The sequence below is a fragment of the Sinocyclocheilus rhinocerous genome, unplaced genomic scaffold (genome assembly GCF_001515625.1).
Source record: "Sinocyclocheilus rhinocerous isolate Xijiao unplaced genomic scaffold, SAMN03320098_v1.1 scaffold1215, whole genome shotgun sequence".
NCBI classification, from domain to species: domain Eukaryota; kingdom Metazoa; phylum Chordata; class Actinopteri; order Cypriniformes; family Cyprinidae; genus Sinocyclocheilus; species Sinocyclocheilus rhinocerous.
This window is the reverse complement of record NW_015628913.1, coordinates 891,338-917,447: the sequence shown is the minus strand read 5'-3', so window position 1 is coordinate 917,447 and position 26,110 is coordinate 891,338. Positions and strand designations below refer to the sequence as shown.

General features: G+C 35.6%; 1 protein-coding gene across 1 annotated transcript in view; it reads right to left on the bottom strand.

The window, feature by feature from the left end:
- Positions 1–26,110, bottom strand: part of LOC107738516 (syntaxin-binding protein 5-like) — a 141,106-nt gene that overhangs the window by 67,146 nt on the left and 47,850 nt on the right. Inside the window, exons 3-4 of the mRNA XM_016550273.1 lie at positions 8,250–8,331; positions 3,155–3,255 (exon numbers count right to left, since the gene is read on the bottom strand). Coding sequence (XP_016405759.1) covers positions 3,155–3,255; positions 8,250–8,331 — 183 coding nt within the window. The remainder of the gene's footprint in view (positions 1–3,154; positions 3,256–8,249; positions 8,332–26,110) is intronic.

The following is a 26,110-nucleotide window of genomic DNA, read 5'->3' as shown; positions in this document are numbered from 1 at the left end:
AAGCTTGCACATATTTTCGTTCTGTATATTTTGGGCCAAACATGCCTTGGATACAAATGTGAATTGATCAGCTAAAACAGAACATCATAGGACTACACAATTCTGTTGTGCGATGAAAGGTTCTTGTATTTTTGCGACAGACAAGCATGCTGAGTGCGCACCAGACGAACTAATTCTAGCACTACCTATTCTATTCTATTCTGTTATATTCTATAAAAAAAAAAAACCTAGCCATGTGTTCTGTGCTAGACTAACTGAGACTTGTCACAGCACTTGTATACTGTTGCTCTCTCGTTCGTCTGATTGCTTTTATTGTTCTCCTCATTTGTAAGTCGCTTTGGATAAAAGCGCCTGCTAAATGATTAAATGTAATGTAAATGTTTTTTTTGTTTTGTTTTTTGAAAAAGAAAACTTTTATTCAGGAAGCATGCATTCAACAGATCAAAAGTGTTTTTCAAAAGAGATTTCTATTATTTTAGAATGCTCTTTTTAAAATGCTCTTCTTTTTAGCTTTCTAAAAATAAAATAATCCTGAAAGTACAGTTTCCACAAAAATAATAAGCAGCCCAACAAAAGTTTTCAACACTGATAATAATAAAAATGTTTCTTGAGCAGCAAATCAGCATTTTGAGTCTCTCGCCTGCCCCTGCTGAGCTGAAAATCTCTGTCATCTGACACAGCCGCGCACGAAAGTATGCACCCAACCGTGTTCACACACACACTCAGACAGGCACCTACTGATCTGAGAAAACATTTCTCATTACACGTGAATTTGCATCATTTTAATAAAGCCAAATATAAAATACTTCAGGGTCAAAGCACACACATAAGATAGAAGAAATCCCTGTCAATGTGTGTGTGAAACTGTCACGGTAGGAGAAACCATGACTTTATTTGTTTGTTCCAGACGGTCTGATGAGGTGATGAACACAATCATCAGTTATTACGGAGGGGAACAAAGCTTATTAGCCGTACCCAGAAAACACAGAGCATATAAAAATCTCTATCGCATACCACCTCATACTGCTATTCCTAAGCTTTCATGCTTTAGATGAGTGTGAACCAAAGTTTGAATAATGTTATATTTTAAGTTCTGTTACACAATATGCTTTTAGACTCTCATTAATCAGGCTTCTCAGTTTGATGCCGATCTAATGTTTGTGTCCCATGTGGCTGATGTGGTTTCTGAGTATTATAATCGATCATAAAAACTTCACAGTGTGAAAAAAAAAAATTGGTCATATACACTACCATTTGAAATCTTGGGGTTGGTAAGATTTCAATCGATTCGTAAGATTTCAATCTGATCGAAATTTAATTTGAATCAAACTTAATCGGATCGGCTGAGGTGTTTACATGAAGGCTTTTCAGTCTGATTGAGCCCTCAATCTGATTACTAATGGATCGTTTGGTTGTATGTGAGCATAATTTTTAGCTTCTCTCTTTCACTTTGCGATCCACTAAATAACCAAATGCATTCAAATCTAAACATTTGATTTCTCCATGAGGAAAAAAATCTCCATTAGTCTAAAAAAATAATTCACTGGATGTTATAAAGATGCTAATGCATATAGGAGTGCACAACTTTACACAAATGTGCACAGACAACATATTGAATCTTAGTTTGGCATCTTCTGTACTAATTTGAGCTGCAAAATGTCATGGAGCATTTTGTCATTTAGCTGTTTTGCCTCAAGGATTCCTCATTGCATTGTTATGCTCACAAAACAACTTACATTGCTAAAAGCTAAAGTTAAAGTTAAAGCTTTAGTTAAAGCTAAAATGTGACATACAAACTGTTAAAATCAGACTAAAATGATCATGCTGCTAGAATGCTAAAGATTCATCCCGAGTATTCATCATCTACAGTATCTGCTATCAAATGCATTTCACTTAAGGGTAAGTCAGGTCACGCTCTCTCAAATATCACACACTCACAAAAAAAACATTTTCTTCTATTATTCTTTCTTTCCTTTTCCACGGCAAATAATGCAGTGATAAGAAGCCACATTTGGATAAGGTCCTTTTACCCATCAAGTGATTAGGTAGTAAAGGAATCAACCAAAAAAATAAAGAAAGGCTGTTCTTGGCTTTTTCTTCAACTCACTCAAGGTCTCTCTGTCTGTACAGAACACATCAGTATCTCTGTTAAAACTTCCTGAAAGTTTTCTACACTTCTATACAACACCAAGAGGCCATTACCCATAACGCAACTGTCACAATTCACAGCTCTGAATCCGAGCGACATTTATTAGAGCCGACCCTGACTCATTCAACAAGGGAAACAGAGTTACAAAAGCCACATTAGTCATACCTAGTGGGTCAGTTTCCATTGCGTGAATAATGCACCGTTTGAGAAGCTGGGGAAGAGTTGGCATAAGAAAATTAAATGAGGGCTTAAAATACTAAGTTATGGTCAGTGGTTAAAGATTCCATTAAATGTTTAACAAATTAAATTTTCTATTTCAGTGTTGACATATTTACTACTAAAATAGGTTGGTACCTTTAAGGCTGCTCCAACAAACACTTACGGAAACCTTTTAACATAAAGTGCTTATTCTATACATAAAATAATATTTTATATATTACATATTATAACATACATACTTATATTTAACAAACATAAATAAAAAAGACCCTAACACCCACATACTGATAAGAATAAGCATTAAAAAATACATATTTTATATATAAAAGAATTATATAAATAATTATACATTAATTTTCAAATATTATAAATTAAAATACAGTATATTATGTATAAATGTATATTATACATGCACAACAAAAATGCTAATGATTAATGTAGGGTAACATAGTAAGGATAATATTATATTTTTTATGATGGATGTATCTTTTTATTTAATAAATACTGTACTGTGCCCATTGCATTTTATGAGAAGAAAATCCTCACTACTTGATCAGAAACAAACCAGAAGAGAGAATACAGGGGCTACAACATTTTAAAATATTGAGTCTTGGCTTCACTCTGCAGCCTTGAGCTGTCTGTGTTTACTTTATCACATATTCATTTTTATGAAATCCTTGGAAAGTTCATTTTTGACTTGACATATTATGTGTGCTCTGTGCACATGCCTGTGCATTCCTGAAAAATAGCGTACACAGTTGTGTACTTAATATAAGCTATACTCACCGCTCTCTGTTGAACTTGAGAGAGTGTAGGATAGCCGGACGTCGCTGTCGCAAGTTCCAGAGATGCAACGTGTCATCTGCACAAGCTGTGACCAGCGCCCCCTATGGACACATGTATAACAACAACACTCAATCCATGCAGTGAGATCGCTAGTTCACACCAATATCGACATTCACTAACAAAGACAGTTACATCAATTTGTGACACTTAGACTGGTGTTTTTTTAGTTCAGTCGTCAACAGCACAGCTTGTAGCATAAGCCACTGTGCTTCTTCATATGCGAAAACTATATTAAACATATGTCAGTTTTCTATTCGTGACCTAAAATCATGCATTTTATGTACTATGTACATTATAACACAACTGGAATTGAATTGCTTATGTGTAAAATTTATTACGTGTATCCCTTTCCACTTTCCATGTCCTAAAATTCACTTTTTATGATGGGGAAAATTATGCAGTATACAATGCATCTTCCAGGCCACAAATGAAATATGAATTTACTTTTATAGTTGCTAGGAAATGATAAATCTTAATTTATTCTGTCACATCAATATGTTTCAATCTGTATAACTCTGCTGTATTCCCATGCATTTCATGCATATTTCATGATATTACAGTCCTCCTTGGATAGAGACTGAAACAGTCTGAAGACAGAGAACTGCCAAAAGTAACACTGTGCTCTATGTGTTACTAGTGGTTCAAGGGATCACAAATCTCACGGTTCGGATCACATTATGGTTTTTGACCCACGGATCATTTTTCGGATCAGCAAGTTTAAAATTCGCTTGCTTGTGTAAATACAAACAAATGATAAACTTATACTCTATTATGGTTAATTTTTGCAATTAATCCGCGGATCACATGCGTGCCGAACCGTGGGGCTTGGTCCGTACGGATCAAGGATCAACTACGATCCGTTTAACCACTATATACTGTATTACAGGAGTCAGGATGGTGTTTGAGGTTAATGGAGGACAGAACAAGGGGAGAGAGAGCAAAAAGTGATGCAAGTGTCTAAAACTGTGAGTGTGAAAAATCTATTTTATGCCTGACACCATCAGGATGACAAAGGTCTTTCTGACCCATTTTATCAGGAAGCCCTATATAATTTTGAAGCCCGTATCTAATTTTCTTTTCAAATGGTGGCCGCAATGTTCAGAAAGCAAATAATACAGCACAAACCTGGAAAAAAATGAGTGACATTTCATGTTGTGGATGAAAACATGTTAGTATTAATCTGAACTTGTTTTGTCAAATCACTGCTTAATTTGAAGGCGACCGTGGGCCAGCAAGAAGTCTTGTGGCACGACTTGTGGTTTTGTCTCCATCTTTGTTCCCTTGTCTGTCTCTCTCAGTGCATTGAATCCAGATCCATCAGTCAGGTGACTGACAAATGTGTTTCCATGGAGATGGTGTTTAGGTAAACACAGATTGCACCAGCACACCAAAGGACATCGGCAGAGAAAAACAGATGTCAAGTGGGAATTTTAGTTGTGCGGTGTCGAAGTCAATGTGAATACCCATTCATGACCCATTTTAATTCTGTAATATGATATTTTCCAAGTGAAATGGGATATTCAACAAGAAAATACAAGTAGAGTCTGACTAGATTGTTTACTTCAGTATTTGGTTAATGATAAAAAGTGAATGCTGCACATCAAAATGAAATCAATTAAAATAAAATATAAATATAAGATTAAATAAAACAAATGTAAGAGGAAATACTAACATTTCTAAAACTATAACTGAAATAAAATAAAGCTAAATATAAATTGCAAAAAAATGAATAAAAAAGACTAAAGTACATAACAAACTGACTAAAACTTATAATAAATATGAATAAATAGCATACAGTATAAACAATACTAAAATAACACAGTTTGCTAAAACAGCCATTTTGGCTATTGGTTATTGTCCAGTAGTCTGCATGGCCTAAGAGATGTCAGCAGGAAAGGAAATTTGTTTCAGAAGAAGATAAAGTTACAAGACAAACATATTTTTCTTTGAATTAACACACAATGATGGATCACATTCACAATTAGACCAGGGACTTGCATTTAAAAAATAGGGTTTATTTTGATTTCATGTTCACTTTAAGATGAAGGAAGGTTGTGAAAATGAAATTACAGTAAAACACTAATGAAATTTGTGTTGTAATCCACTATAAGGTGTGGGATATATTGTATAAATGTAACCATCTGGTTAGTGAGGTACCATCCCTTGTAATGAATGTTATTTACAGCAATAATTCAGTGCTGGTAATAAAATCAGTATGAATGAAAACTGAATCCCTGAAGTGTAATGTCTGAATAATGCACCGCTGGATAAAATGTCAAGAATGTGTGTGCACAATATTTGTTAAGGGTGCAAAAATATTAAAATGTGCAGAAACGTGTGCAGAACAAATCTGTCATATATGCTACATAAAATTATAATGAGAACACGACTGTAAAAGAATATGCCATGTTTCAGCGTGTTGTTACATCTTCATGACTAGCACAGTCAAGTTCGCTTGTGCAGCCACTCACAGCCTTTTGTGGAACTGTAAGTTGCAATATTTTGTTTATATATATATATATATAAACAATGTCCAGCGCGAGCAGTACAAACAACAATGCAGAATATTAATAACTATGACTGGGACTGTCATATACATAACATTATAATGAGAACACTATTTTAATAAAACTCTGTGAAATTTTTTTGTTTAGTTGCCGTGTTTCTACGCATTGTTGCGTGAAGTACGCATCCACAACAGGAGTTCCATATTTGGAACAGCACAGACAGGTTAACTTGTGCATTCGGGTCATTTTGTGCAGATATAAGTTGTAATATTAAGGTTATGTATTATAAATAACGAAGTGTATCCTATATGATATAAATCTGATGAGTTAAATCCCGTTGATTAAAAAACCCCTATCAAAGTGATTCATCTTCAGACACCAAAATATAATGTCCTCATATGAGGTCACAGGGTCTCAGGAGGTTAATAACTAGGACTAGGACTGTCATATACATAACGTTATACTGAGAGCACAAATTTTAAAAATGTTGTGAATTCTTAGGGTTTTCAGCGTGTTGTTACAAAAAGCGCATCCACAGAAGGACACAAGTTCACTTGTGCTTGATTTTGTGCAATATAGCCTAATCAGGGTCTGAATTTCACTGCAGGCATTATGCGTAATTCTACACATTCCCGCAGGTTTCGTGATTATAAAGCGGGAAATTCCCGCAAACATTTATGCACTATAATTTCACAAACAGTGAGTGATTGGGATTGAGTGGTACCACGTCTCTCTCACAAATATAGCCTCACATCCATAATATCCACTTTGAGTTTGCTCTGAAAGTGAGTTGCAATACAAGACAAGCGCGTGTTACAGACAGTTGACGGAATTGTCACTTGCACGTCATTTTAAGTCATGCCAATTTAAACATTTTAACCCATAAAGTAGTCGTGCACTCTCTGAGAGACTGTCTTCAATGCGCTCACAGCCAAAGCGTGCAAAGCCGCCCTCTCAAAGCTCATGACTATTTGATTAAAATCATTGCCTTGTTGTCCGGCTGTTCCATTTTATTTATCCATTGCACATGTATGTATTTGTATATGTAGCCTAAGAAATGTTGTCCAATGACTTGTTTGCATTATTTAGGCATTATTTTATTTTATTAAAAATGTTTAAGGCAATAGATTTTTGGGTAACACTTTACAAAGCAACAATTTTTAAAGTCTCATTTGTTAATGCATTAATAAACTTTAACAGAGAGCAATTATTATTGTTGTTGTTGTTTGTATTATTATTATGTTAAAAGTGAATCTAGTGTTGTTTAGCATTGCTGGTGCCATGCCATGAACCCTACCCCCACAGCAAACAGAACCGAACCGAACCGAACCGTGGCTCCAAAACTGTGATATGAACCAAACCGTGGCATTGGTATATCGTTACACCCCTAATATTTGTCAAATCAATTCCTACAGTCTCATGTCTCACTAAATGAAATGATTTTCAGTGTCTGGTATAACATCTGCGTCTTATTGTGAACAATTCATCAGAGCATGATATTCCGAAGAAAAAACAAATGTCATCTTTGTCATTTTTAATCAAAATGCAATAATGTTATCTTCATCTGAAACAACTTTCCTTTTCAGCTTACATCATCATCTAGACAAAGTAATACCAAATACCTATTTATTCATCATTTTAGGCTACTATTTTAGGTACAGTAATACAACTTTTTTGAAATCTCATCACTAGTTAACAGTACACAATAATTTAATGTTGGTTAATATTAATTTAATTTAAAAATCAGCAAGTAAAAATAAATAAATAAAGGCAAAGGAACACTTTGGGATGCTGTAGGGTGAACTTGACCTTTAACCTCCACATCCACACCACTATCTCAGTTCTCAGCAGTTAAGAAGCTCAAATAAATCTGGCCTGATTCCTGAGGCAAAAATTTCATCATCTCCACAACTGACTGCAAACTCAGATTCAGGTCTGGCTCCACTTTTCACCAACCGATGAATTCCCGACGGATGAAAAACCTGCCCTAAATGTTTTCTCTTTGAATATTCTCCTTCACTGTGAAAAATGTTCCATTACAAAAGTAAAATGGCTTGCAAATGCCATTTTCTTTTGACTTCAGATGTGTTTATATGGGCTGATAGAAAGGATATAGAATTGGATGGAGGGAGTGGAGAGCGTACCTAAATTGCTGAATTCCAAAATGGCCACCATGGCAACTCTCCCACTTTCCCTCTTTTGTTAACGCACTTCTCATTATTCATGAGATGATGCGGCGAGTATGCATAAGAGCGAGACAGAGAGGCTGAGAAACATTCAGCACTTGACACGTCTGATGGGAAGTGATGACTGACTGCATTAGCACCACAGGGCTGAGAGGGAAGGCGGCTCTTGACCTAAACGTATTCCTCTGCAGATCTGAGTGTGCATTTACACACACACACACGCTGTCTATCCTAAAATACAGATTAGAACACACACATATGCAATACGTGTGCTTTCTACATGCTGTGTACATGAAAATGTGCTGTAATATATGTGTGCCTGCAAGTGTGGGTGTTCGGTACCTCGTTGATGAGAAACTGCAGTTGGAGAACTGCCGCCCCACTCTCATGCTGGCAATGACAGTCCACTCCTGGCCGTCCCAGACTGATGACATCAGAGCGTTAAGGAAAAGAGGACAGTCATTTACAATTAAACTTTAATGCTTCAAGGTTGTACTTTCAACACTTTCCATACAGCATTAAAAACTGGATTAAATGGACAGACAGCATAGCGACCCAAGTAAAAACTGTCTGAAGGACTACGGATGAAGTTTGAAAGCTCTAAAAAACTCAAACTTAGTTTGGTGTGTGTAACAGAAAGAGAGAGAGAGAGAGAGAGAGAGAGAGAGAGCAAATCTATGCCACAAGCCAATGGACTCATAAAGTGCCATTAACTCCAAAATCAGCTCCTCACACTGTTTTAAACAGATCTTCCTATAGGAATGTGATTAATGATTTATCTCAACTGTCCACACACACACACACACACACAGCTATCGATCACAAGACATTTTTCTCTCCTCTTATCTAAACGTGTGTACACACAGCTGTGTCTGATCACAACATAAGACAGTAAAATACTGTAATAACAGGAGGAACATGCTTTCATGACATGAAACAAGGTCAAACTCAACCAGAAGTGTTTTATATAAATATCCACCTATATACTGTATATACTTTCTATTAATCAAAAAATCCTGAAATAAAAATGTATGAAAGTTTCCACAATAATAAACTGTTCTCAACATTGAAAATAATAAGAAATGCTTCTTGAGCACCAAATCAGCATATTTTTTATATATAAATAAAAGCCTATAGTAATGGCTAAAATATACATTTAAAATTAAAATTTAAAATTACAATTAACATTTAAAAAATATTTTACCATATTACTGTTTTTACTGTATTTTTCGTCAAATAAATCCAGACTTGGTGAGTATAAGAGACTTCTTTTTTTTTAAATATTTTAAAAACATACCAACCCCAAACTTTTAAAAAATAGTGTATATCTATTATAACCCGCAAGGCTTATTGCAGGCCTAGACCTAAACCACAGATATAAATGCACAGCTATAGTCTAGGTGACAACAAACAAGCTTGCAGTCTTGCATCCATCAAACAGTTAACAAGCCAAGTTATATTAAAAAAATGTGTTATGATCGTTGTTTTCACTCTGAGCGCTCCCAGGCTAAAAACCTGGCAGTGTAGAAAAATTTTACAATACTAACTTCCTTTAAACTGTACAAACTCTCTCCAAAACACCACTGTCCAGAGACATGTCAATGTACCCGAACATGCAAAATGATTGACAGGCAGAGAGGCGCCTCCAGGTTTTTTTGGGGGGGGTATCATGCGTGGGCTCAGATTTTTTATTTTTTATTTTTAGGGCTGTCACAGAGGCAGGTGTGATTTTGCAGCACTATCTAATATATTTCTGTTTTATCTGTCAGGTAGCAGGGTCATTTTATGTATGTTATACAGCAGCTTTAAACAACAAGTTCCCCAGACCATTAAACACAACAGAGCAATCAAACGGTCAAACCTGCACTTTTATTTGTCTGTCTGTCCCGGCTGATGCTCACCAGATCCCACAATCAAAAGTTCAAACTGTACACTGAAGGAAAAAGACAGAATGTTCAAGAATAAACCCCTACAATCAATAATAAAACATCTAGTGATTTTACAATGACAGTAGTTATTGATGATGGACACACAGGAAAGGATTGCCGTTACAGCAAGTGTGTGAATGAGTGTGTGTGTTTTAAGGGGGATCGGTAATAGGTATAATTGTTCTGCATACTTGATTGGATCTTAACTGAGCTAAGTTAAATTGTGTTGACAAACATGGGCATTCAACCCACATGTTCAGGAATCAAGATGTTCAGTAGTGTCTGGGATGGAAATCACCACTGAACACACACAGACCAGTGCACACACTTGTCCAGATTAAACCTTGTGCTTTATATATCGACTGCACAAATGGCTTGCTAATAAGATGAACATCCACTTGCAGATAAACCACAGGCTCAACACAGCTACACAGCCTCTGTAAACCCCCTTTACAGATTTTTTTCCCAGATTTAGATTTCCAATGATTTGGTTGTATTTTTAATGAAAACATTGCATTTAATGCAATGTATTAACATTAATGTCAATGTATCTGTCTGTTAGCTTTTTATGACGTCCATCATTTTTATCAGCTTACTGTTAGCTTACCTACTTCTAATGTACACAATTTAAAATATATGTTAAGGCTTTAACCCTACTGTATCATATTCTATACACACATTTCTAAGGCCTCTAAATCATCAACATGATCTTTTCTGAAAAACAATCCACTATACATGCCATCTGTTATCGTACTGATACTTTTTAGCAAGTAAAAGGCCTTTTGGTATTTCATTATGTATACGTATAGCATTTTATATAAGTAGTCTGCCATAATGTTATAAAGATTTCATTGATTTACATTACAAGCTATCAGAATTTAATCTTACTTTTAATACGCCATATAAACAGCAACTGCACCAAATTACTTATTTTGCTCAGTTTGGGCCTTTCAATAAAACTATAGGGTGTTTTTTCCCCCCTCTTTGGATGTGAGGTCCATATTCTCTTATATCACACTATATGAGCCATTTAAGCCTGATGTATCAAATAATGCCTTTTTTATTTTAATAAATGGTTCCATTAAAAAAAATATTCTGATCATTTCAGGGTATACAGGGTTAAAATGCCAGTTTGACAAGCTAACAGCAATCAAATAAAGAAACACAATTCATATAGTACTGTCAATAAAATCCATATGACCATATACATGTAGATGATTGAGCTGCTTATTTCTGCTTATAGGGATAGTTCACCCAAAAATTAACATTTAGTCATTATTTTCTCATCATCATATTGTTCCAAACCTGTTGATTGTCATTGATGATGACTGTCATTCTTCCATAACTACTGTAAAAGAATGTTAGGCAAATGAATTTATTGTATAGAAAACACACAAAAAAATATACTGCTAAACTTTTTTGTGTACTAAAGAAGAAAGTCATACAGGTTTGGAACAACATGAGGGTAAATGTTGACCGAACTTTCATTTTTGGATGATCTATTCCTTTACAGCTACAGCCAAGGCTTTACGAGGTTCAAAACAACCACTGAGAGATGTTTGGTGGTGAATAGATCATTAGATTGATGTTTCCATTGTGAAACAAGGCTGAAAAGAAAGATACATGATCGATGGAGGAAGAGGAGAAAGATGGAGTTAGGAGATGATGAATAGAAAGACTGGTGACTCAGACCCTTAAAAGACAGGGTGGAGGAGCAGAGGTGAAACCTAGAGTATCAGTGAGACAGGAGGTGAAAGAGAGAGATGAGTCAGAGAAAGAGAGAGAGACTTCGGTGGTTTGGAGTGGTGACTCAGATTGGGTAGGAGAGCGAGATTGAACGGAAGAGTTGAAATCTAATGATGTCCATGTCATAAAAGCAACAAACAAGTACATATGTAAGGTGAAGTTTCATGACTCATGCTGGATTTGTGCAATTTATACACTCTCATTATCTATAGATTTTCCCTTCATTTATCAACATTAATTTCGCTGTCATATTTTCCTACATTATTTCCACTGTTCTCAGCTTCACCTGCACACATTAAAAAAAATCTCAGCCTCTGCTTCATTGAAGATGCCATTTTTAAATAAGTTTTGTGGCTTTTAATCCATGTCTTTTAACTTTGTGATCAACTACACGCTAGCTCTGATAAATTGGCTAGCATATTGCACACATATTTTAAATTTTCTCTCTTTCTTTTCAGAAAAAAAAAAAGTTTATGAAAATCATGTCTACTAAAATACCTAATATCTCTGTTCATTGTCTGTAATAACGTATCCCATACTGCCTATGATATTTTACATATACATTACCATAAAATTATTATTATTATTATTTTAATGATCATTTTACACTGAAGGCAAGCATTGTAACAATTGCAGAAAATTCAGCTGTGCAATCACAGGAATAAATAACATTTTAAAATCTATAAAAATACAAAAATGTATTTTTAATTGTAAAACTATTTAACAATATTACTGTTTTTTTATATATTACTGTGCTGAGGACCCATTCACAGTGATAAAAACACATTGTTAGATTTCCTACAGAGCTACAGACTGTCTCCGCTGATATAAAGAGAAAATTATGTTTATGAACAATATGACAATTTACTGAGCATTCACAGCATGAGAAATGGATCAGTCAAAAGGGGTAGAATTATTGACGGAATAATTGCATGCAAGATGGATTTGCAGAGAGGGAGAGAATCTGTCTAAACCATTCGCTCATGAAAACTTACGGGGGGAAAAAACTAGCGCTAGAAAGTAGCAAAGCACATTTCATTTGTTTTCCTTCTCTTCTGCAAACATCTCTTTCCAATGTTGCTAATTAAAAACACTGGCGTTACTGTAGCCATGCTAAATTATGGAGCAAGCTGTTTTCAGCGGGTATCCCCCAGTCAAATGTGTGAATGTCTGTGAGTCTGGGAAAGAGAGATTTTATGACAGTCACTGTGAGTCTGATTGCGTCTGGTGACATTTCACTGGTGTTGAAGCTGTCAGTCAGTGCTCAAACAATCAATCAAAACACAAACAAAAACACTGCTAAATCTGAGAATTCATAATCATGTTCTTCACTTCATCATTTGCTTTAGGAAATGTGGAACATACCATACAAGAAAGAAAAAATGTCTAATTTGATAAAACAGAGAGACTTTTAAGACTTTTGCTTAAGCATCCTGCCTCTTAGATATTTCTCTTTAGAAAAAGGCTCCAGAAATCTCACAATGTGTCAGAGTTTCAGAAGACATCTCAACAGCCTATGTTCGGATTTGCCATGATGAAGTCTGCAATCAAAGTCAGATACCTCAATATGAAGGACTAAAGACTAAGACTAAATTATCTAAACTATGCTATTCACACTCATTTTACAGCCCAAAACTCCCTTTCATGTCAACATCAGTGACTTGTATCTCTTCTAGAGAATGTTAGTAGAAATATATGAGACAAATGTGATTGTTATTTAAATGAATATGAAATGAGAACTCTTGAGCAATGAAAGAGTCACAAAACTTTCGTCTGGATTATTTTACTAGCTGTGACAGGTGGGATTGACGTAGGATTATGTGAAGGGTCAGGATTAGGCTGTCAAAAATCATTTTCATATATGTGAAAAAGCTTGAGCTCTAAAAATAGAAAGTATATTCAGCTTCTTTTACTCAAACATTTTTTTTCCTGTTATGTAAACAGATATGAGCCCAGTTACCTTTTGAAATCAATTAGACGTGCAGAAGAGAAAAAGCCATAGGGTTTGTGTGTGTAGGTGTTGACATGTGATATCTCAGCTCCACACTAATATAGTCATCATGGGGGAAAGATGATTGTTGTAAATTAACCCACCATGATGGTGATATTATGCAAATTTTACCTTGCTGACTTCTCTCATATGGCTGTGCATGCATGTGCACCTGCATGTGTGTCTTCTGTCTTTAATTAAACTAACAAATCACCATATTTTTGTATTACCATGGGAATACTGTAGTATTCTACGAATGACCCTAGTAAATAGCATGGCACATGAATATGTTAATCACTTACATGTATGCATTTATGCATACATCTCTTTCCATATAATTTCTTGTCTCATTGTTCCTGTCTACAAAATGGCAAAATGGAAAATATAAAAAAAACTATTGCCATTGTTTTCCTCAGGTGATCTGAGGTCTGATCTATATCACACAAAAAAAACAAGCTGACAACCGCACTCAAAGATAAATCAATTCAAGTGTTTATTATTTTGTATTGGTTATTAGTGACAGGTTTTTTTTTTTTTTTTTTAAAGGGCAAATCCTGACTGACCCAGTATCTGATTGTGCAAACCTCCATGCTTTCATACTCAATATCCATGATACAGTAGCCGAACAATACCCGAATGACACAGCATTTACTAAGAATCTAAAATGAGCAAGCCGAAACTTTTCTATCCCATATGACCTGGGGAGCCATTAAATTCAAACAACTGGAAAAAAAATTGCACAGAACAGTGAACTGGGCATCTCCTTTCAACTGTAAGTGCTATATCAAGTAAAGTTGTTAAAGTTGTTCAAAGTTGTTCCTCATGATTCAATTAAACTTATTTACCAGCACTTGAGCATATTTTCTAGTTGTTGTTAGTGCACTATAGCTCAAAAGACAATGCCAAGATGGTCGGAGTAGTACACTACCATTCAGGGGCGTCATGCACTCATTAATTTTGAGGGGGCACGAGTGTGTGTGTGTGGGGTGGGGGGTTGTCATGCTTGTCATGACACACAGAAGCCATGTTAGCACTGCATAACCGATATAGGCTTATGTTTTATTTTATTTTATTCAAAATATTCCCAAACGTGTTAAATATATCATGAAATATCTCGATTCTCAAATATGTCTAAGCAAATGCAGTTTGCACCTGTATATTATGTTTGAGCAAAGTAGCCTAATAGTGTAATCTATTAACTACGCTTAATAACCCATATTTTTCCTTAAGTACCAGGTATGTTCCTGTCCTGAGAATATTGTATACAGTAGCAGCACTCAGAATCTTATTGACATATGTATACTTCAAGCAAAGCGTCTAATAGCTAGCCTATTGTTTTAAAGTGGAAATGCCACCCATTATACAGTGTATCAACAGCATGTCCTTTTGTTTGTCAATGGAAAGGATTACATATATTCTAAAAGGTAAAGTGTCTTTTTTTGAATATTTGGAAACCATTTATATCCTTTATTTCAAGCTCAGATTTCTGTAATATAATGGAGGGACAAAGAGATCAAATTACTTGATTATTTTATCACCCTCAGCCACAATTTATTATTAAGCCATCAGCAATTTACCCCTTACCCCAAATTACTCCTTTTTATTTAATTTTTTTATTTGTGTCCCAGGTATGTATAACTAGTACTCCCAAATTATCTTTGTGAAAACATTGTGTAGTGTTTTCAACTGACCTGTGTCCTTTTTTTCTTTTCTTTTCTTTTCTTTTCTTTCCTTTTCTTTTTTATTATTATTTTCTCTCTTTCTATTTTCTTGTGTTAGTTGCTGTTTTTCTTTTAGTATTATTAATATGTAAATAAGAGATCTGATTCAATTTTACTGTATTATACTGACATAATTTATTTCTCAATAAACAAATAGTTCAGCCAGATATTGGTGTCATGCCATAAAATATTTTTAATACGACTTTGTAGCCTATTTATTGTGAATTTAATAAAAACCTTGTAAGTTACTAATTATAACACTTTCATTGTACAGAAAGAGCAAAGAACATTTACATTATCAAAGAACATTTTCACTGACTTCAGCCAGAGTTCAAGCTCAAAAACTCCAATTATAATCACTGTGAAATGAATCTCTTACTTACATCGTTCGCACATCTGCACTCATCTGAATGCCTCTGATTGGTCATTGCATTCATAAGCTCAACAGAATCGAGTGTGATTGGTTATAATGCGCAGCGTTGTAAAAAGCCTGTCTCTGGCTCAGCGCCACTCAGCGAGCGCAGATTTGAATTTAGCAGCTGGTGATGTGCTGCACTGAACGATCTAATCGCGCCGGTGTGATCCTATCAAATATAAAAATATATTATTCTGCTATTTACTTTCTTTTGGAAGCTGCATTCAAAATCCACTTGGCTCAAAAATCTGAGGGGGCATGTGCCTCCTCGGTTTGAATGGTCATGACGCTTCTACTACCATTCAAAAGGGTCATTATTATTATTATTTATTTATTTATTAAGAAATTAAGTTTTAATTGGTTGACAGTGACAGTAAAAACTTTTACATTGTTACAAAAAAAATCTGTTTCAAGTCAATTCTGTTCTATTTCTGTTCTGTTTCTATTCTTCAAAGAATCCTGAAGAAAATGTATCATGGTTTCCACGAAAATGTTAAGCAGCACAACTGTTTTCAACATCGACAATGACAAGAAATGTTTATTAAGCACAAAATAAGCATATTAAAATGATTTCTGAAGAATCTTGTGACACTGAAGACTGGAGTAAAGAAACTTTTTTTCAAAAACATTAACTCTTACCAACCTCAAACTTTTAAACGGATGTGTATAAGAACTGTAAGAATTGATCACATTCAGTGCATTCTATGAAAGTCACAAGTCAGAGACAGTCAGAGGTTACTGCAGCAACAAGCATTTAAAAAGAGCCGCTCGGCTCCGAAGCGAAAAGCTGGTATGCATTGCACCTGCTGCCTTATTATACTCACGCTGTGATCAGCGGCAGCTGGATGCAATAATTGCATGCCAATGTGCATTGGCTCGTTTAGTTTACACTCGAAGTAGATTGGTCTATCGAAGCGATATCCCAATTCGTCGGTCACGACGTGACTCGTAGTGACCGACTGAAAGGGAACCATACATATTCAAGTTTTGTACATGTGTGAAACGGTCTAACATAAACATATCAGAGTCTATCAACCTCGTATGTAAAGCATTAATACTCTTGCAGATTCTGCTAGCCGACCTCCAGTAAATCCACTCTGATTAATTGATTGTGAATAAGCAATATTTCTCCTATCTTCTCCTCACAATGCTGTGAATTATTCAGCGAGGGGTGGTGTTTTTAACCCAAGGACATTTGGTTTGGTATCCAGACTCGCAGGCTCAAGGGCAAAGTGGAAATGAGGGTATGTGGGAAGCTGTCAGGCTGATTCTTTGAATGTTTTCCCTTTTAAAGGGGTCATATGATGCGATTTCAAGTTTTCCTTTCTCTTTGGAGTGTTACAAGCTCTTGGTGCATAAAGAAGATCTGTAAAGTTGCAAAGACTAAAGTCTCAAATCCAAAGAGATATTCTTTACAATGTGAGAGAGAGAGAGGGAGCGAGAGACAGGGTCGCATCACAGTGGAGTCAGCTGTCTTAACCTTGGCTTGTGTACTGCAAACACATACCAGCTTCATCACTGTGTCTGTCACGCGACTCTGTTGCCCTTTCAGACTTGAACTGGTGGTAAAACTAAGGACATTATTAACTTTCTTGATATTTACTTTGAAAGCTGAAGCTCGCGATTATGGTAAGGGGCGTTACATTTCCGACGAGTGCTTGCGGTGTTCGGCCAATCACAATGCATTGGGTCAGCTGGCCAATCAGAGCAGTCTGCTCTGATTGGCCAATCACAATGCACTGGGTCAGTTGGCCAATCAGAGCAGACTGCGCTTGTCAAAGGAGGGGGCTTTGTTGAAAACGACGTGTTTGAGAGAGGCGGGGCATAGAGGACCTACAATAATGTACAGTATTTGAAAAATAATGTGTTTTTTTAACATTAAAGCATGTCAACATATTCTGTTACACCAAATACACAAAATAATGATTTTTAAAATAGCATCATATGACCCCTTTAATATAAGCCTTTCATTGTAATTCGCCGGGTAAGAATAATTGTGCAGATGAGAATGTTGGCACCCTGGGCATGTTCCTCATGCCAGATCCCAAGCTAAAGCTCTTTTTAAATAACGTTCAACGAATTGGACATGAGGGGTTATGATGATCTCAGAGAGTTGAAGCATTCAGCTTAAGAAATGTCAGCAGGTAAAATGATTTTTCTGGACTGTGTCATTTTCTGCGCATTTCTGCCGATTCAAGTTGGCAGCATCGAGCCGAGCCCAGCAGCGTCCTGGCTATCGCTTTTAATTACGATCCCTCATTAGGCTGCGCACATTCTGCCGAGCCAGAGGATCCAGGTGTTAACGCTCACACCCAAACCTCCTCTGACAAATGACCTCATCCTTCGCTAAGGCCCTTCTGGCTGTGCCGCACACATCTGCCAGACGGCGAGAACGCAAGGATGCTGCAACAAGAGTGCGATTGGAGACATGTGACCCTAACGGAGCACAACTTATGTAGGTCTTTAATAATATAGACAATAGGAGGACACAGGTGTTCGTTACAGCCGGCAGCCGGTTATTGATAGAAGATCCTCCAGCTGTTCCAGTATCAGTGGGGAAAAAAGCTCTTTCTTGCCCTGACAGTACTGCTGACCCAGGGTGACACATTTGATTGGTCTGCTATTGCGTTTTTGCAGGGTGACATTTTATGGTCCCTTTCACACCGAACGGTTGACGATTAGAATAAAGGGCAATAGGCAATTTGCATACGGCAGCCCATGATGACTGCCAGTTATCTGAGATAGGCATGCTTTTCTCTATTGTTAGATTTTTTTTATTTAGCATTCTCTAATGCACATGATTGACAGATATAGTCTATGCTGATTATACAGTGTGTTTTAGGCTTGTTCTATTGTTCTGTGCAACTTTTACTTGGGGTGCCTGCTACAGCAAGTATCACTGTTATTGTTACAATAATTTTAACATGCTTATTGTAACGCATCCTGTGCTATAGACATGAATAATACCTCAAAACATGCAGCTTGATGTGTTGTTCAAGAGGTGTGTTTATACATTTTCTAAGCAATCAGACCTTTTACCTGGTAAACAGAAAAATGGGACATTAAAATCTCATGGAGTTGCATTAAAGGAGGGATCCAAGCTACATAAGGGTGAGAATATAATTATTTTTCCAGCCAAATTATCACTACACTATTGTTCAAAAGTTTGGAGTCAGTAAGAGTCAGCATAAGGGAAGTAATGATGCGCCCCGAGCTGTTTGAAACTCAATAAAAATGTGTCAATTCGAGTCGGTTGAGATGTTAAATCTATCACGATACAGTAAGGAGTGGGGGTTTATATGAATGTATCACTGAGGGGGGCTGACTGTTTTCAGAAAGGTTTAGGTGGTGTTTTCTTTTCATCTTGTCTCCGTATAATCCATTTTTAAGTAGTATTTATAAGTATGTTTACAGCGGTAGCCAAAGAAACACTGTATAAGTGCCACCTGCTGTCAGAGAGTGAATCTGAGTTTTCATTTAGCCCGTCTGCTGTTTTTGTTTCATTCAGATGTTTTATGTAGCATTGTTTCACAAAGCTAAAGTCAGACCATTCTGTTTTTGCTTCATATTTCAAATGATACAATTTGAATTTCCCAAAGAAACATGCAGCATTTTGTCTGAGAAATAATAAAAGGATACCCTTTCATTTATAATTTGTCTTATATCTAATTTTGTAAAAAAAAATTGTGAGAAAATCATATAATAAAATCAGTATTGTGAATCGTATCACATCGTGAGTTAAAGGGTTAGTTCACCCAAAAATGAAAATTAGCTTGTGTTTTACTTACCCTCGAAGCATCCTAGGTGTATATGACTTTCTTCTTTCAGACACAGGCATCTCTGTTGAAAGCAATGGCCAATCAGAGGTGTTTACTGTAGGTTAGTCATAATAAAACGTGCCGCAGACGGCTCGGGGGGATGAATAAAGGCCCCCTGTAGCGAATCCATGATTTTTTGTAAGAAAAATATCCATATTTCAAAGGTAATAAACACTTTTCTCTTACTTCCGTTATCTATCAATTTCACAATATTACTGTTTTACTGTATTTTTGATCAAATAAATGCAGCCTTGAAGATACTTTTTTTAAATCTTTTTTTCTCAAAAACATTAAAAAAATCTTACAGAATTCAAACTCAATCAAGCCATTTACACATAAAGAAATGTCAACAAAATCATTGTTCATTGATGGCAGAATTTTAATTTAATTGGGTGAATTATCCCTTTAAGGGTAAGTAAAACACAAGCTAATTTTCATTTTTGGGTGAACTAACCCTTTAAGTAAATCATTACATCCCTAATCAGCACATCAGAATGATTTCTGAAGGATCACGTGACACTGAATTTTTTAAAATTGTAATAAGATTTCACAATATTACTGTTTTACTGTATTTTTGATCAAATAAATGCAGCCTTGAAGATACTTTTTTTAAATCTTTTTTTCTCAAAAACATTAAAAAAATCTTACAGAATTCAAACTCAATCAAGCCATTTACACATAAAGAAATGTCAACAAAATCTAATTTAATTGGGTGAATTATCCCTTTAATTAACCACCTAGCAACTACCCTAGAACATTCAAACAAGATTTAGCACCTCCTTAGCAACCAGACCAGAACATACTAAAAAGCACATGGCAACACCATAGAAACCCCAGAACACCTTAGCTTAATGGAGTCAAGATCTGCAACATTTTCTTCAGAAAATATAAAAAGTCTGTTTATCATTATAATTTTAGAAAACTTATAATTTTGTATAGCCTATTTCACAGCATGTGTGATTTCCTTTAGCATTTTTTTTTTCAGGTCTTGAATTTGTTGTATCTGTGTACACCAGTTCTGTGTTTTAGCTCATCTTGTTCTATTTTCTCATAATACTTCTCTTGTTTTGCCCATCTTCTGTTTTCCTGCATGTTTCGTCCTGTGCCATCTTAATTACCCTCAGGGGCAGAATGGCTTGTTCCCGACAACGGACAGTCAGGCAGCTGCATTGGGGTGACAAATTAAAGATCAAATCTATCACCATGATTACAGTAGAGATAAAAAAAAAAAACGTCTGTCTCTCCTCTCACTCCTTCCCTCTCTACTACTTCCTTGCATTGTATCTGTCTCTCATCTGCCCTGGGCTGCCTGTTTTTGGGGAACCGGTGCTTGATGGAGCGGTAAATAGCAGTGTTTGTTCACTACGCTCCATTTAATGAGGACGAGATCAAATGAAGGCAGGATGATTGCGCTTAAGGGGATGAAAGTCACATGCAGTTTGCGCTTTAGGGGAATGAAAGTCACACGCAGGGCCGCTGCTGGCCAAATGGGTGCCCTAAGCAGGATTGTATTGTTGTGCCCCGTCACGCGCTTGAGGTATTCGGCCAATCACAACGCATTGGATAGCTGGCCAATCACAGCACACCTTGCTTTTTAAACCGATGAGCTTTGTAAAAATCAACGTGTTTCAGAAAGGCGGGGCATAGAGGAGAAACAATAATGTACAGTATGTGGAAAATAATGTGTTTTTTTAACTTTAAACCGCATAAACACATTTCATTACACCAAATACACAAAATAATGTTATTTTTAGCATACCCTTTAATACAGTTGTCCGATTGATTTTATAGTCTCAAGCAATCATGCAAAAGAAAATGAAGCAGTTTTACTACGATAAAACCATAGTTTATTTTTGTAAGGGTTGTGATGTCCACATGTTTTTTGTTGAAGAAATTATAGAGGCTGTGTCATCTATAGCAAAAAGCTGGCAAAAAATGAAAGATTAAGTGAATATTTGAATTAAATGTTTGGCCAATAGCCTAAACAAGGATTTGATTTTCCTGTAAGTGTAGCAGCAGCAATTACCAGGCCTTTGGCTCCCTTTGCAGGCATTTGTAATAACATGCAATGTACATACATTGTTTATTTTGTATTAGACTACATTATGTATTTTAATAGTGTTATAACCAATGTTGTTATAACCAATCATTATTGCCTCATTGTTTTTATATAATGCATTTTAAGTAATTTTAAAGACTATTGTTGGCTTAGGTCTGTTTTTATAACCACAAAAAATTATTATCTTAATACTTTGTAAATTATTATTTAAAGTAACAAAACCATGGTTAATTTGCGGTTACCATGGCTACAAGAACGATGATTTTTGGTGTTATTTGTGTTAAAACCATGGCTAATTTTCGTAAAGGAACATGGAAACTCAAGAGAGAATATTAGATGCGTTGGTGATGGTGAAATTATTTCCGACATTAAATGTCGAATGTGCCTGAAAGTGGTGCACGGGCTTCCTTTTTTTTACCTTGTTTCTTTCTTTTTCTTTTCTCTGCGCCGAATTGCGGATGTCTTTTCACAGGCATAGATGTCCATCCATCAATTATGATCATTTGCATTCAGCCGCAAACATGAGGTCTGCAACCGGTCGCGAGTGCGGATGGGGTAATGGCGCATCAAGGTTTTTTTTTTTTTTTTCTTTTTTTTTTTAGCAACTGGGATGGTGCCCCCCTGGGAGTTGGTGCCCTACGCAAACTGAGTACTCTGCGTATAGGGAGCGGCAGTACTGGTCACACGATGAAGAGAGATGGTCCTGCTCAAAATGAACAATTTGTTCCATCTGCTCTAAAATCAATTACTTCCCCTGCAAGCCAGCAGAAAACGGTTTCTGGGATATGCAAGAAATGCCTAAAGGACAGAGAGAAACATGTGTAAACCCTAAAGAGAGAGAATGAATGAGTGTAGGGAGGGATAAAAAGAAAAAAGAAAGGAAAGAGATTAAAAAGCATTTCATTAAAGGAACAGTTCAGCCAAAAACTCCAAATGCATATGACTTACTTTAACGTCATTAACTTCTTGTTCAAAGAACAGCTGTTGAATAAATACATAATTTGCATTACACTACATTGTTTTGTTGTTCTTGCTATTTTACAGCGACACGGCAGATTGCAATATTTGCTTTGAACCATGGTTGACTCAACAAATCTCCCACTAATTGGATCAAAATTCACCAGTTCAGTCACTCATAAACAAGCGCGCATGAAATGCAGATACTACTCCTACTGTCTTCTGTTTGTACAAAGAATCACTTACGCTAATAAACACACACACACACACAAAGGGGTCAGTGTACATCTGGAGATGGAGAGATGTAATGTGAGCAGACAGACAGACATGCCGCAAACGCAATCACTATGACAACAACCAAAGGACTACGGAAAGTAAGTAACAGACACAGTAACAAATGTATGAGAATAATATATGGCTGGCGACATATATCATGCTAAAATGTAGAAGAATTACAACAACAACAACAATAATAATTAATGATATTGAAATACAATATTATCATTATATTATTTTTATTATTTTGTTTTATTTAATAAATATTATAAGACCCTTTAAAAAATAAAACAAAATAATATGAGTATCAAATAAAAAAAAGACTGTGATGTAGAAAGACAAGAATCAGCATACGAAAAGAAATTCAAAAGATAAAGAAAATGAAATATATATTTAATAATTAATTAATGTTTAATGTATATGCTATAACATAAAACTATGTTATCAGAAGATGACATGGGGATGATTAAGTGTCTGATTAAAAAATCTGAGCCTTGACAGCTCTAATTATGAATAATGAAAAGTTCTTAAAAAGAGACTGTGAGATAGACAAATTTACAAAATAAGACATAAACAAAAAGAAAAGAAAGACAAAAGATGATGAAGAGAAAATGAAATATAAATGAAGAGATCTTCTGAAAGTAAAGTGGGCACTTCATTATGTTGTTTTCCAAACCCTGCCGAAATATATTAATATGCATCTTTCTATCTCCCTTTTCTTTGCCTCCTCTCTTTCTCCTCTCGTTCTCTCTCTCTCTCTCTCTAACACATACACACACACAGTCATCTGACATTAACCTGACGTTTTGTTGCATGTACTCAGCTGAGCTGAACATTAAGACACAGCAAATATTAATGTGAGGCCCTCTGATATGCATACTAATAACAAAGCCAAACAATACATGAATATTAAATATGTAACAAACCTCTTTTTCATAAATCACTTAATTTCCTTTATAATGATGAATGGCATTTGACAACACATAATAACACAACAGAGCATTCATCTGCAAAATGAAAAACTTAATCTCACATGAAATGAGATCTTATTGCTTTAACCCCACAGAGGCAGTATCAGACAATCACCTGTGTCATTGCATTGTTTCTGTTATGTTAAATTCTAATTAATTACTTCTTCCTGTAAGATTTTTCTCCAGTGACTCCATCTTATTGTCTTTACTGTTTTGTTAGGTTTGTAGGACATGAAATGTGTGTTTGTGTGAAACTATAGACTTTAACAGCACTGAATGACACAGGTTGAGACGGACTGTGCCACATTTTGACATGAATACACAATAATAGCTGTATTCAAAGTCATTCATCAGTGACTACGTTTACATGGACATCAGTAATCTAATTATTTACCTTATTCTAAATAAGCCAATATTTTGATTATGGTGTTTACATGAGTTGCTTTTAGAATATCCCTTTCATGTTCCAGTTTCACATGTTATAGTACATAGTTCGATTAATTGCACACGTCATTATGTCCCCACGTGACGCCATCCCGATGTCCCCTCCGGAATTTCACGCATAAACATATAGTTCGTCTTCGTGATGATGCCATGTACAGTTTTGGGTGTTTCATTTTTAATTTTATGAAAGTTTCAAGTGCAGTTAATTATTTGTACGTGCATACAGATGGCGGTGTTGAAGCTCTTTTATTTGCCGTCAAACGGTTGACCACTGCCGTGTGTGTATCCTGTCGCAAAATGCGGCGAAAAGTCCTACACAACGGTAATAATGCAATTAAGGTGTTTACATGTCTTTACTGCACTTCAGTAATGCGACTAAAATAGGAATACTCCACATGTCTTAATTCGATTTCTGTTTACTTCGAATATGACTTTAGCCAGATTAAGGTAATCAAAAATCTCTTTGTTTACATGGTAGATTCTTAATCAGAATATTGTCTTAATCATGTTAAAATCCGAGTATTGTTGTCCATGTAAACGTACTCAATAAATGTCAGATAGAACCTTATAACTCCAAGGTGACCATTTGCCTGTGATTAATGTCACACTGGTAGAGCAGATGTTCAACAACATTTAACATAGGGACTGTAACTATGATCAGGAACCGAATTACCCTGGAATCATTTGAAAGGCAATCTTTTTCCCATCAGAGTTATTCCTATGTGTGAGGCAGACGGGAATGCTTGGTTTACTTCGAATATGACTTTAGCCGGATTAAGGTTATCAAAAATCTCTGTTTACATGGTAGATTCTTAATCAGAGTATTGTCTTAATCATGTTAAAATCGGATTATTGTTGTCCATGTAAACGTAGTCATTGTTAAAGGAAGAGTGTATGATTGAGAAATTTACATTCTGTCAACATTCACTCATCCTCATGTCTTTCTAAACCCATAATAACCCTTTCAATAAACACAAAAAGAGATATTTTGAATAATGTTCAGGCTGCCAATTTCCATATTACATAATAGTGACAAAATACCTCATAAAAGTATGGGTGTAACAATTTATAAAGATAGAGATAGTACTAAGTATGGGTACCATGTTGAAAATGTACTCGTAAGTATCTTTCCAAAAAATATACATAACTTTTTTCAATATTTAATTAAACTTAAGCATTTTGAGTAAAAACTTTTTTTTTTCTTTAGCTTTGGAAATTAAACGATGAAATCATGAGACAGTAGAGAGTTTCTAATTAAAGTAACTTCAATGCACAAACTGTGCAATGCAACTTGTATAATCCAAATGCATTACTTTTTTTTGTCTTGGCTAATTAGGCTCTAGGACATATATTCAAAATGCACTATGTCAGGTAAAAATGACCAAAATTGCATTATTGGATTATTGGAATGGATCATTGGCAAAATTATTTAGTATTTTGTTAAACTAAAATAAGTAAATAAATAAATAATACTATTATTAAAGTCCCGCTGTAGTGAAAATCAAGTTTTTTATGTTGTTTATTTGTCTATGTGGTGTTTTTAATATGCTTTTAGACAAACCATGTGCCAATCCATTAATCAACACCATTGCTGCCCATGAAGCTGGGGTTTAATGTGAATTTAGGACGGCTAACTTGCATTATAACCCGTGGCAACAGTGTAAAAATAGCCCGGAATCAGACCCACCTCTCCCGCATTGGCGTCTGCACTTCACACGCGCGCATGCTCGTGGCGCGAATTAAGAATCACAAATGGCTGTATTCGAGTCTTCAAGGCATTTTAGGACACAACATCGTCAAGTAAGCAACTTTAACGAATGTTACAGTATTCACTGTAGTTGTCCGTTAGTAAAAAGATAGACTTATCAGTCATTATCC